Source organism: Grus americana, chromosome 18, assembly GCF_028858705.1.
Source record: "Grus americana isolate bGruAme1 chromosome 18, bGruAme1.mat, whole genome shotgun sequence".
In the NCBI taxonomy this organism is placed as follows: domain Eukaryota; kingdom Metazoa; phylum Chordata; class Aves; order Gruiformes; family Gruidae; genus Grus; species Grus americana.
This window is the reverse complement of record NC_072869.1, coordinates 4618960-4633498: the sequence shown is the minus strand read 5'-3', so window position 1 is coordinate 4633498 and position 14539 is coordinate 4618960. Positions and strand designations below refer to the sequence as shown.

General features: G+C 39.6%; 1 protein-coding gene across 1 annotated transcript in view; it reads left to right on the top strand.

The window, feature by feature from the left end:
- Positions 1-7917: 7917 nt before the first annotated feature.
- Positions 7918-14539, top strand: part of SUZ12 (SUZ12 polycomb repressive complex 2 subunit) — a 30631-nt gene continuing 24009 nt past the window's right edge. The window contains exons 1-3 of the mRNA XM_054846846.1: positions 7918-8363; positions 11259-11305; positions 11401-11465. Coding sequence (XP_054702821.1) covers positions 8051-8363; positions 11259-11305; positions 11401-11465 — 425 coding nt within the window. The 5' untranslated portion in view covers positions 7918-8050. The remainder of the gene's footprint in view (positions 8364-11258; positions 11306-11400; positions 11466-14539) is intronic.

Genomic DNA, 14539 nt, shown 5'->3' with positions numbered 1-14539 from the left:
ATCAGTCAGTTGGACTGCTCCATACCTACTTTAACACTAGTACACGTACCTGTTGTGGTTTAACCCAGCAGGCAGCTAAAACAACCTGAGAAAACCACAACGCTGTCCTACACAAATGTTATTTTTTCCATTCTGATAGACAAATGCTTGTCTTTGTCAATGCATTGCTTTACTCTTGCAGCTTGTTGGCCCTTACACTACAGCATTAGATCTGAATGCTTCCTAGAAGTTCATTCATTCACTCACTTCTTCAACCATTATTGGTTAAAAAAAAATAAACATGTTCAATGCCTTAACAGAACTATTATCCGACAATTTACTCTTACATATAGTGTCTCAAAAAAGGCAAGACGTTTACTTTCTTCTCTGCATTCGCTCTGAACTTGAATTTTTATGGATCAGGTTTTTACTTCTACTCATTTTGAGGCATTCTGTTCCTTCTCAGTTGCCCCAGGATCTGAACATCTATACACAGGGAATTTTCACTGAAGAGGAATGATGCTTCTAGAATCGTGTCCTTGCCAATTCACATCTGGTACTCAGTACAAAATCCATCGGTTTATTCAGGGTCTCCAGGGGCTTGTACAGTAGTGGCTATAAGTATGGCTTTTAATTTGATTTTGTCATTTGGCTGGTTAGTAAGTAGTTGACAGTCTGTCTAAATGCAGCAGGGCAGTTATAGCTAGTCAGTCATCATATTCTAGTTGCCAATTCATAATCCAGTGGAATGCCAGTCACATTTCGACAATTTAAAACTGTATCAGTCATCTCCTCCATACTCCCAAATTGTCAACACCATGAAATGTATTGCTTAATTACCTTTAATTTAGTATTATTTCTTGCATGTACATTTGTATTTAGGATTGTTGCCAGAGCTCTGCAGAGCAGACTCATGCTGATCTTAATTTACCTCACTAACCTGTCTAGGTTTAAAGAGTAGGTGAAATTGTGGCATGACCTTGGGTGACCTAGCTATACCATAAGTAACAAGGCAGGTAAAGATAGAACTTCCTCAGAGCAAAGCCTCGTATCTTTTAAATGCAAAGACGTCACTATCAGACTCAATTAAACTGGCATGCTGAAGGGCATAAATTATGCCACATACAGATTTATTTTTGCCTTCCAAAAAGTTTAGGATTGGTCACAATTAGCCTTCTGCTATGTTTCTCACCTCCTTCTGTGGAGATGTGTTTAGCATGGTAAAAGTACTTTGACCACAGTCATGGCAACAACCAGTAAAACTACTTCTAGAGTATGGATAATTCAGATAATTGGGTGCAGAATCATATAGCCCAAGCAGCATTCCAAAACCAAGATAAACTCTTGTAAAAGCCTTATGAAGCAACCTCTAGCATATAAAACCACAGATAGCATGCTAAGTTTGGTATGAAACATTTAGATGTGTGAATTTCTCTCATGTGTGAATTTGGTACACCTGTGCTAATGGAAAACATTAGGAAAAGAGTTTCTGCCCTGATCTTATTGTGTAAGTAATTGCTGATGATAAAATTCAAAATTCTCATCTTGTTAACCTGTACTCAGTTTAGCCACAGAAGAAAGAATTGATCCCTGTTAAAACTTACCCCTACTTAAAGCTGAAATTAATTTAACTGATTAATTTGAGGTTTCATTTTACTATCTATTGAAATATTTGTTGATCTTTTTTTTTTTTTTTGATTGATTGATTGATTGAAGCTTTCATTCTTATACTGTCAACAGACCTTTTGGTGAGAAACTTCTATTGACATCTGTAACTGACTTAATTCTCACATCTTCCCAGCAGTTTCTCTTTGATCTCTGCATTTCTCAGTTTAATCATTAAGTCTACATCAAAAGTTTTTCAGTTGCCGTATCTTTCACAGTTTCCGGGATTCAATTTAAAGAACACAATTCCTGAAAGTTCACTTAGAATTATTTTTTTATAGTTTTGCAGTAAGTACTACACATGTTGGATCACTGAAATTACAGGATGGACTAGCACGACTCCTGTTTCATTACCATGTATTAAGCATTTAAACATCAAGATTTGGCATGAGTTTTTTCAGTGTATTTTGTTTGAAATCATACATTAAACATATTGTAGTGTGGGTGGGCTTTTTTTATTTATCATATACAGGAGGTCTACAGATTTTCTATAAAAAAGGCAAGCAACTCTGGATTAAAATATTAAAAGCCTACAATTTTCTTTTCTGAAGCTCAAGTTTAAAAAGGGGGCTCATGACAAAGATCCACAGTTTCTCTGAGGACAAAAGGGACAAGAATTTTTATACAGCTCACCTCAAGTACCTTCAATTTTTCGAGCAATTACAAATTTGATGAAGACATTCAAAATGAAGGGCACAGATCAACAAAGATCAATAACACTACCTTGTTTTCTTTCAGCAGACACTTCCTTCTGATTTTGTTCCAATCTCATATGAATAAAGATCTTGGGTTAGATTTTGTCTTTAAAACTAAGTGGATGTTATCCTGAACTTACTGTTTTTACATTATAAACATTTTTTTAGTTCATTGTATGAGATATATTTTTCTGTAATGAATGTTTTTACTATTAGTACATTTCTGGGCTTACAGTTAAATCATCTTAAGAGATCTCCTACCTTTCTAGAGCAAATTAATATATTGGGCCTAGGCTTTTCATAATGGTTTTGAAACAATTCTGGTATTTTTAGTCCACTATCTAAAAACTAAAGACAAACACTACTGCTAAAAAGCCACCAAGCAACAATAAAAAATTAACTGAAAATCAGGAAATAAATTTCACTGTAGAAGAGTCATGAAGAATATATTAAAACATCACTAAGAGAACTCCAAGAAACAACTCCTGAGCACACATTTCTAGTAAGCAATAATGACTAATAATTATCACTTATTGTTCACCATATGAATGCAGGAGATAGGTGACTTAGTGGTGCAAAATACACTGTGCGTTCACTTTTCACTCTCTACAATAACTCAAGACATGCAACCAACCTGCTCACTGAACGCTGAGCATTGTGGGTGCATTAAGATTCCCTGAGGGCCAAGTTCCTTGACTACTGTGCTCCCAGAATACATTTGAACAGCTCTGTACAAAAGCAGTCCCCAGCCAAACACACGAATGAGAATCACAAGTGGCTGCTCTGTCAATCTTCCACACATGCTGCATTCATAGCTATACATCAGGATACTTGGATTGTTATGTCAGATCTTAGCTCTTCCCTTTGCCATGCTTCAGTACAGTTGTTCCCTTACAGTAAAGTTTATTTTCTCTTTTCTTAGTTCCTGGATAATAAAAACAGGGCAGCACTAGACATTAACATGCAGAAAAGCAAACTGAAACTGAGAGCTACCACCCCAAATGCAATACGATCCTGCCATCCTAAACATCCCCGGTACCCTGCCTATCTGCTCTCACGCTGTTACCCAGAAAGTTGTAGCTACTCCCTTCCTCCAGTTGCCATATTATGTAGCCTCTGTTTACAAGAGACTGAGAAAACACAAAGCGGGAGCTGACTTTTGCTTTCCAAGTAGGTAGGGAAGAGTAGCTTATCTAATAATTTCCATGACCTGTTACTGCTGATCAACATCAAATCAGGTTGAAAATAAAGAATATTAACTGAAAAATTAATTAATAACTATTGCAGATGAAATTAACTCAGCATCTAGTTAAGTTTATTCATGTAATTGAAAGAAAGGGATGCTACTGAAATGGATCTGTATTTGCAGGACAGTGATACAGCTATGGGACCCATACCTGCCCATCTCTGCACGAGCATTTTTGTTTGTCTAGGTTCTACAGCATTTATGCATTCTCATTTCTCTCATGGAAAACCTGGGTTTGGTGGGCTGGACACAGAGTGGGAAGGAGAACCTGGAAGCATGAAAACAGAGAGAAGTAAAGTTCTCAGAAGCAGAGTGTGTAAGGTCTCTTCCATGCTGGATGCCCTTGAATCCCACTGAATGTGCTCACTAGCTCAAGGCCAAAATAAAGAAATGCAGCTACCCAGTACACTTGCTGAGGATTTGTTATTCTCAGCAACACCCTGAATAGCGAACTTCAGTTCCTCACCACCGTGATATAATAGCGCTCCCTAATAAATACTGATGCTGGCTTTCACGATGGCCTGAATCTGTAAGCAATTTTAAAAAAAGATTGACCAAAAGTTTATATTCAGCTAGTAAGCACTAGTCTTTTGTTCCAAAGTTTATTTAAAATTAAGTTCTCAGAAAATAAGCTAGATCTGTAGCAGTGTTTAGTTAGTTACTAACAATTGCTATAGACCAACCCATGCTTAGAGATGTGAGGAAAACAGTGTAATTGTACTCACAGAACTTTATCATTTAGACTAAGCTCTAAGCATACAGGTATTTATTCCCCCTTTAAAAAATTATTTACTCTGTAAATATTCCTGTGCTGAGATACAGTAATTTGGATGACTGGAACCTGGAAAGTTAAGTAGTGTGGCTATAGGGGTACTACAGGCAACCAAAAAAACCCTGTAACTATGAAATGAAGAAAAAATTCATGATGTGGGATAAAATATGCATGCACTTCATACCTATCTGAAGAGGCAGAAATCACTGCAGTTTAACCTTTCAAGATGACAGGAATGCTGGGTACATACAGGTTGCAAAAAAGCTTTGGAAAAAGAAATTTACAAGTAGCATATGCTTTCAATCTGCAGGAAACAAATCTGATCTTTTAGATATCAAATGCAAATCCCACTAACAGTATGTGAAAACAAGAATGGATTGGCCATCTAAGACATAAAATCTGACATACTACTTCTGCTTTCACTACCAGGAATTTGTTCCAACAGCAACCCTGGTTTGCAAATTATTGTTTCTTCCATTTAGCAAATGAACTTATTAAGCTGCCCTTTTTTGCATTATTGTAGGATATTTTCTACATTCATAGAAAAAATACACTACTTGTCATCATATTTTACTTAAGAGTTGGTATCAATTTCAGTATACTCTATTTCACTGCTTGTCTTTTTTAGACTACTTTATTAGAAAACACATTTTCACTGGCTTTGCAGATACGCTGTCATTTACTAAATATGCCCAACTTCTTTCTTTTACCTGGTGTGTATATATATACAAGAAAATGTTTTTAACAATTTATTTTTTAATAAATGCTTCTGTAATATCTATAGCAGTCTATATTACCAGGCAGGTCAAGAGCACAACAGTTTCATGCCACAGCCCATGTCTTCTGAAGAAACCATAATTATTTTCGTCTTTCTAAAAAGGAGTATTTATTTTCTTGCTTCTAACTGTGCTGAATAAATAAAAGTTACTTGCTATTTTATGTCCTGCGCTCTTTCTAGCCATCCATACTATGAAGCCCCAAATATGACCTTTCAAATTTGTTGAGGCTCTTTAGGTTGAACGTATCTCAACAGTACTGTATGCTCTTTAAGTACATATGAACAGCTCAGGGCAGCAGATCTAAATAACTTAAAAAATGAAGAGTTTCTCCACCAAGTAAGGAAAACAGGCTTGAGCTGTCAAAGCTGTACTATTTGGCAGTCCTATGCTTCCGGAGGGCTCATGTGCACACATTTTGTGTTGCACTGTCCTGTCCCACTCAAGGCTCCAGTCTCATCCTTAGTTCCTCTGTTCAGAAGCAGATCTGACTCCAATGCCAGAGATTAATTGCCTAATTATCTTTCTTACTCCTGCTTGGAAAGTTGCCCTCTGGCTCCTCCTCCTGGTTTTGAAATTTAGAAGGATGAGCCACCAGAAGCAGCAGAGACTTGTAAACAGTAGGGAGGAAACAGGAATAGATTTTAGGAAATAAACAGCTTCCAAGGACAAAATTGCAGCTACACAACATTTAGGAGCCTTTCTCACACATACTGCAATATTTATTACCTTTTGTCACTTGTCATGGAGTATCACTGACCTCAAGATCAACCTCAATCACCTAAAGATGCTCTTCATTTGGTGTACTGTTGCTATCTAGTCTATGAGTTCAGAAGACTGGCAAATACCCAACGCATCAGAAGGCTCACCAGGAAGTCGCCTGGTATTGAGAGTGAAGAAGCTACATGTGAGGTCCTCAGAAATGTGCAGTGCATCAAACATTGCTGCTGCTGCCAGTAAGTAAGTAAAGATCTGTTCAGCAACAACAAACGAGTGGCTGTAGAGAATTTGAGTAGGAAATAGAAGATCAAGAAACTGGAATACTAAGCAGAGACAATTACAATAAGCAGAATAAAATGTGTAACAGAATATTTTAGAAATATCACTTTTTGTTTGGAGAGAAGAAAAATACAACGTAGGTAAAATGGTGACAGATTAATTTCTAAAAAGGTATGAAAATTAAGGTTGAAACAAATTAGAGAAAAGACTGCATGGAAAACATCAATGTCTGATAAAACTGGAAGGAAAGAAAGCAGAGTAATTAAAAAAAAGCATCAGGGAAGAAAAGATCTTTCCAAAACAAACATGAAAGGTAAATGGTGCAGCAGAAAAAGCAACAAGAGGGGACATAATTGAAAAATTGAAAAAACATTTCAGATATGAAGCAGGAATAAATATTAAGGAACTGGGGTGTATATACATACATTTTCCAAAACATAGTAAGGTTAATAACAGACAATTGAGACATCACATCTTGATAACGTAAGGCACATTTACAGCACGGCTGACTTTGATATATGGTTTTCCTCTTAATATTTATCATTAAGTGCATTTTCCTTAACACTAGGAATTAAAAAAGATAAGCCAAGACAGTATAGTGCCAGCATCACAGTTGTATCTGGTATCAAAATTCACGGCTGAATTTCACACATAGACCATTTTTACCCTACCTTGTACAATTACTCTTGAAAGGTTTTGCAAAAGCAAGCAAATAGAACAGGATGGCTGTCAAAGCCTTTTATGTATTGAGCTTGCCACACCACTGATAAGGACTTGATTAAATAAAGCCAGTGCTCAATTTTCCCATTGCACAGTTGGACTCTATTACATTTTATCACATATGTGAAGTAGTCTGAGGGCTTGCCCTGAAGGCCTGATCCTGAACGTGTGCTCGGCCATACAGGGGCATCTGTCGGGACTCTGAAAGTAGCCACAGCAGCACAACTTTTATTTCCCCGAGGACTCCGTGGGTCCTCATTAAGCAGAGAAAGGTGGGAATAAAACCAGAGGAACATTTTACCTCAGACTTCAAGCCTTCGTGCACCAACAGGCGATTTCTTGTGCCGTCCTCTGAGGAAACCTCATGGTTAATTAAGGTTAACGCTAAGGGATACCACAAGGACCTCACGTCCCGCCCTGTATAACCATTTTTACCACAAAACCGATACCGATTTATACCCTTAAAGCTTCTATTTCAACTAATTTGGCTCTTTGAACGATCGAGCTCCAGCTCCTGCGAGCAGCGAAGCGGCCCCTCAGCGGCGCCGCCGCGCAGGGGTCGTCTTTCCTCAGGCGAGAGGGGAACAACTACCTGTGCGGCCGCGGAGGCACCGGGACGTGGCGTGGGGCAGAGCCCGCGGGAAGGGTGACGGAAAGCCCGGAGCTCCGCGCAGCCCGGCGGGGGCGGGCAGAGCAGCGGATGGGGGGTGCGAGGGCAGGAGCCGGGGGAGCGGCCCCCGCGGGGTGGCGAGAGGCGGCCCCCAGGCAGAGGCAGCGGAGGCGGCCGAGGCAGAGGAGGCGGCCCGCTCTACCCAGCGTGCTCCGCGCTGGAGGGCGAGCGGCCCTTTCCCGCGAATTCAGTTCAAAGGAGGGGGAGGGGAGAAGCGCCAAGCGGCGAAGCGCACCGACCAACCAAACTCTTCCAGAACCATCCGTGCGTCACGCGGGGGCGGGCCCCATACCGGCCAATGCGGCGGTGCGGCGCCATCTTCGGAGCCAATGGGCGAGTGGAGGAGGCGGGCGCGTCGTGGTCGTCGGGTTCGGCTGGTCGTAGCGCTGAGGAGAGCGGAGCGGAGGAGACTTAGAGGAGTTGGAGCTCGGCGCTTCCCCTCCCCCCTCCTCACCCCACCCGCCCCAGCCGCCCCCTCCCTCCCCGCTCGGTCTCCGTCCTGCCGGGGCCCTCTCGGGGGCCAGGCCCATGGCTCCTCAGAAGCACGGTGGAGGTGCGGGGCCCAGCTCGGGCTCCGCTGGCGGCGCCGCCGGAGGAGGAGGTGGCGGCGGAGGCGGCGGCGGCGGCGGCGGGGGGTTCGGGGGCTCTGCCGCGGCGGCGGCTCCGGGCGGCAAATCCGGTGGTGCCGCAGGCGGCGGCGGCGGTGGAGGAAGCGGTTACTCGGGCGGTTCCTCGGCCTCCTCGGCGGCGGCGGCAGCGGCGGCGGCGCTGCCCCCCGTGAAGAAGCCGAAGATGGAGCAGATCCAGGCCGACCACGAGCTCTTTCTTCAGGCCTTCGAGAGTGAGTACCGGGCCGGGGGAGGAAGTGGGGGCCCGAGCCGGCGGGACCGGCCGGGGCCGCCGCAGAAAGGGCGGGAGGAGGAGGAGGGGAGGGCTGTGGAGAGTAGGGGCTTCCGGGGGTAAACATGGTCGGGGGAGGGAGGGAGCTGGGACCGGAGAGGAGGGCGAAGGGGAGCGGGGCCGGGGGAGGAAGGGGGCTCCGCCGGGGAGGCGGGGGGCCCGGCGGGTCTCGGGCGGAAGCGCGAGGTTCGGGGGCCGGTGTGCGGGCAGGGTGGCGAGAGGCTCCCAGGGCCGGGGCCCGGTGGGTGGAGGGCGGGGGTGTGTGTCTGCTCTCAGCCGATGAACTTGGTTTCTCGGTAACAGTTCCCAGCAGGCTTTCGGGGTGGCCGGTTCCCTTTTCTCCTCTAACAGCCCTTGCAGGCACTGGGGAGTTGGGAACGAGGAGGCTCTTCTCTCTTTTGCGACTGCCTTTCGAGCCCCTTTCAGGGGCAGGATGTGATTAAGACTTCACTGTACTTGGTTTTTCTTTGTCTGGCAATAATTGTCCCTTAGTTGAGATTTCATATTGGAAACTGACCTTTGCGACCCACACGTTATCACCCTGTGGCAGTTCCAGATAGGAGGAGAATCCTCTTGGATGCACCAGAAAGTTGTTTTTGGAAATCTGATTTAAAAGCACAGTGTAGTAATAAACTTACATTGTACTAAAAAATTTCTGTGCAATTGCTAGAATTTGAAGGAAATTTTTAATGCTCTACTAAATACGTGATCCGGTTCTGGGATTGGTGCTGTCACTGCTCCCACTCGCTTACTATAGACAGTGACAGTGTTTGAGAAAGTGTTGGAGTTTTTGGTGGCGTCTTAAATCCTTAATAATGCGGGGTCCTTTGAACCTTAGCCCTGTTAACAAAGCACTATGTTCGATAAATACTGTACTGCAAATAGGTCAAGTGGCAAACGAGTTTTACAAGGTTTTGCTCAGTGTCAGCGTTCAGTGTCTGAGATGGGGGGGAAAATTCTCTTGCCCATGCCTGCCTCAGTCTGTCAGACAAGGGAAGCATTAGAGCTGTGCAGGTAGTGGACAGGAGTAAGTTACACCGTAAATGTATCATAGTGCGTTAACTCTGTAGCGTGAACGTTAGGGAAAACTGCAGTAAATGAATATTGGATTAAAAAATCCTAACACATGTAGTATTGAATCACATTCTTCCTGAATGCTTTTGTCCCTTTTCAAGGTCATATGCTAGAAAAATATTAAGATTTATTTTAAGCTTTTGCTGAGTAATACGGACTTGTGAAACATATGTTTGTCTGCAAGTTGTAAAGTGTGTTTCAGAAATTTTCTACTTGGGAAGACTAAAGTTGAAGCAGCAATGCACTGTCTTTAATTTAAATTATATCCTTCTTGATGTTTTCATACCTTTCTAAATTATAATTATGTCATGGTCTTTTGGAGACTAAAAAACCCAGGATGTTTCTTTAAAAGTTGTGACTACTCTGTATTTTCACTTTCTCGCAAAGTGTGCATTTCTTTCTTTCTTTCCTGTGTTTTATCTTGATTTGAAAAATACAGATTTTAATATAATTTACAGTAAGCAGAATTTTACTGGTTTTCATCAGGCTTCTAAAAGGAACTAATAGGTTAATTTTAAGATTATCTTTTCTAATAACAATATATGTCTCTCATAATAGATTCTATGGGGTCTTATATTCATAAGTGTAGAAGGAAATAAGGCTGAATTATGTCTTTGAAAAGGGATAAAGGATATAATATTAGGTCCTTTTTCAATTCTATTCACAGAATTCCATAAATTCCAATAAAGTTTTCAGCTATTTGAAATAAATGTTTTGTAGTCATATGAAAATAAAGTTTTATGTTTCTTAAAAAATAAAGTTGTTTGTTTTCTTTATGTGGGAAATGGAGGCAGTGTTAGCAGCCTTAGCATGGACATCAAGGCATTCTCCATCTTCTTCTCTCTGCTTAATGTGTTTTATCAAGTCATTTCCAAGTTTCTTGTTGATGAAGTTGACTTTTACTTCAATTTTAAAAGGGTGTATTTCAGTTTAGATTAGAATTCTTGTTAGATATAATCTGATCCAGACAAAAAAACATTTTTGTCCTGATTTAACTGAATTGCTTAAAACTAAACTGAAGGTCCTCTTTTCTGTAGGCGAGTCTTGATCTTTTGAACTTTGGTTTTTATACCTATTTGAAATGATGCTACCCTTTCATGTCAGTATTGCATATTGCTGTATTGTCTTCCCTCTGTTTGCACTTTGAAACAGTAGTTGCTTTACCAGAATCAACATTTTTCTGCTCCTATGAATATAAAACGTGTTGGAAATGAATTTCCTAGCCTAGAATGATCTACAATGTGTCATAGTCAACTGACAGTCCCTATTCTTGTTTTGGTACCTTGTGCAAGTGACCTTGGTACTTTCCAGAAGGATAGAACAGTCAGATACCAAATTTTCCAACTATGTAAATTTAGTATACTATTTTGGTATCATATCAGATATGTTCGTTAGCTTCATGAAGAAAACTTACCTATTTGACAATAGGTTGTAATATGTTGAGCTATTTTTTCTGCCCTTTTTTGATACAAAGCTGTAAGAAACATATTTTGTGGAAAGCAAGAGCGATCATAGTTGAGTTGTGACTACTGATTTACGGTAGCTTAAACAAGAAGTTGCTTTGTGTTATACAGTAGGTGGAGTAACCTTCGAGCTGTTAACTTGGAGTTATTTGGACATCGTGATGCTTCACTTAAACAATGACTTTTGTGATAATAATTTTAAATAATCAACATGCTAAGTTAGATACTTTTTTATCATAGTAAAACTGTCTTTCTGGAGGTATAAGGTATATTGGATAACATGTGTTTCTTTTTCTTAGAACCAACACAGATATACAGATTTCTGCGTACCAGGAATCTAATAGCAGTGAGTAATTGGTCTTTATCACTCCTTTGCTTGGGACTTGTAGGAAATTTTCATTAAAGCATAACCTTTTTCTTTTTTTTTTTTTTTCCCTGCAGCCAATATTTTTGCACAGAACTCTCACTTACATGTCCCACAGAAACTCCCGAACAAATATCAAAAGGTAAAATTGTTTTTTGAAAAGTGATCCTAAAATGTGAACTAAGTTGCAGAAGTCCAAAAATAGTGGAGGGTGACCTCCTTTTTTTACAAAATGTGTAAAACATGACCTTTTCTTTTTGAAGAAATTAAAAAATGCATACATCACTTTACAGTTGATTTTGGAGACCAAAGAACTCTTCTGCAATGTTAAGGATGTGTGTGACTTTATGTTTGTGACGTCTGTTGATAGTGGGAGTATTCAAATGTGGATAACTATCTGCAGAATCCTAACTAATTCTCCCATGTTTGTTTTCTGTTTTGGGGGAGAACTTCTTCAAAAACAAACAAAACTGTATAACATCTGAGCTCTTGTAATCAATGGTGCTTGATCATAATCATATGAAACATTTTATTTTAAACTGTAACCTTACCGTTTATTTAACAAACAAACAAAAAACCCAACAACCAGAACTATTGGTTTTGTTAATTAGTCTTGGGAGATCCAGTAATTATTTCTGTAATTATTTTAAAAGCTGAAAAATGAAGGTCATTTTGTAGTATTTTACAAAAAAACAGCAAACACTTTAAAGTGATTGCTTTGGATTGGATACATTTGAGAAAAGGGCTTCAGTTGTGACATTGCAAAATGGACATTCCTATCATGTAAGGTGCTACAGCTGCATGTCAATAGACTTTAAAAAATATAAATACTGCAGAGTGAAAAGTGCAGTGTACATTATTTATTAGCAGAATCGTAAAGTCCTTTCAGTTACTTCCCCCTCACTGAAAATCAGTTGTTACACTTTGGATTTTTTTTTTGTAGCCTGAACACTTATTTTAAAATATTTTAACACTAAAGTTCTTATTGCTTGGAAACAGTTGCTGTGGGACTGAAATACTTAATCATGAGCGCTTAAGGAATAGCAATAAAATCTGATTATGTAGACAATTCTAATTTAAACTATATTTATATCTAAGGAAGGTAATATTTGAATGATTTGTTGAGCTACAGAATTTGCCTTTTATTTAAATTAAATAAACTATGGCATTCTCAGATCTCTTGGATATTGTTTAATGTTCTTGCCATTAGTTTTAATGTTACAATATAACTGTTTCTTAAAACTGAATCCATAACATACAACTTCAGGTACTTAGGACAGGTAATGATCAGATTTATTTTTTTTTTTTAAACTTCAAGCTGCGGCTTACTTTTTCTTAAAAAATTACCAAAGTGAATTGTTTACTTATTTTAAAATAGGGCAGACCCAAATTTTAAGAAATAATGTTCAAGGTGGTTTGGTTTTTTGGTTTTTAACTAGAATTGTGCAACAGGAAGTTCTTGCTTGTAACTTTTATTAACTTATAGTTGATTGAATGTGTATGTTCTTTTACCTGAATCTGTTTCTTTGGATATCTGCTGTAGTTGCTGGGAAACAAGAAATGGTACTTTGCATGTACATTGTGTTGTCTGCTGTTCCAAATTCCAGTTCAAATTCAGCTGCACAAATAATGCTTAGTTTCTTTTTGAAACTTACTGATTTTACTAGTTCCCTTAACACTTTGTTTTAGAACTGTGATTTTAGTTAGGTAATGTTCTAATAACAGATTAACAGCCGTTTCACTCACTAGTCTCCTGACAATACTGACTTACTGAAATTATTCTGGTAGTTAGGTCTAGGAAGTAAAACATTTTACTATGTTTTCTTCATAAAAACACAGTAATGCAACGGAAGTGAGCTAGCATAGTTTAGGGGGAAGAAAAACCCCAAAATAATTACAAAGAAGTGCGTTCTTTCCTGGGGCCCCCCCTCCCACCTTTCCATGCTTTGTCAATACTGTACTCCTTCTCTTTCAGCCTAGTAAAATGGGCAAAAGTTGTAGGTTAAAGGTGATTTGCACTACTCTAGATGTAGTGGCAAAACTGAGAGACTGTAGCACAACGGTCTCAACTGAACTTCCAGAGGAGGCTGGCAGGACAGGTGTTTGCTGATCTGTGCTGGTAAACGCTTTCAAACATGTGCAAGATCTTAATTGCTGTTCTTAATTCAATAGAAATGGTTAAGGTATATGATCCTGTTATTCTGGTGAAAACAGGGCTTTAAAAGAGGAAAAATATCCAAACTAGAGTAGATCTTCCCAAGGCTTATGTTAGGAAAAATTTCTGTACCTAGCTTCAGTATAGTAAAAATGTTAGTAGAGTTCTTTTTGAAAAGTAGTATCTTTTGGAACTGCATCATTGGTAGCCTGCTTATGTGGACCGTGACTATACATATATATTTTTTATTTATTCCCATAGAACTTCTTAAGTCTGCCACTTTTAAATTGCCGGTCATTGTTTTGATTGCCATTTCAGTAAACGCTATCACATGTAAAATATAAAGAAGTTATCTCCAAACTCTATAGAACTTACCTATCACAATAGTAATTATAGCTCCACATCTTTTATCTCTAGCTCTACGGTAGTCTGAGAAAAATGCCAGACAAATTTATCACTTGGAGGTAGGGAAGTAAAACTGCATTTTTACCAAGAAATTATCCATTGTTGTTGGTCCGTATGTTTAATACTGAAAAAGTGTTTATAAAGACCAGAATGTGTATAGAGAAGTGTTAATAAGGAGTAAGTTAATGGGTGTGTGTCAACTTGGGCTAAAAAAGTATTGAAGTTGCTGCTTATCATTGGAGAGGTAATATGCTTTGGTCAAGTGATACTTGATGGAGAATTGAAATGGGCTTTCTGCCTGTGGGTCTGTCTTCCGGTGTTCCTAAATTATTAGACCAAATGATGGCATTGGAAAGAAGTTACTAACTGTTGATAGAAGTTGATTCCCATACAGTATTTGGATAAAGGAATAATAGGATTTTTTTATTGACAGAGTAATGGCCTGCTATGATGTGACTTTTAATACTTTGTTAATTATTGCTGTGCTTGACTGGAGTGAGAGTGGGTGGAGAAAGGAATGCACAAGATGGGCATACTTGCAGCACAAGTAAATGCTGCCTTGAAAATCCAGGGTGTTAGGGATGGTTATTACAAGAAATTAATTTTGTCTGTTATGCATGGGAACATGTTAACATAAAAATAGTAATTCACTTTGA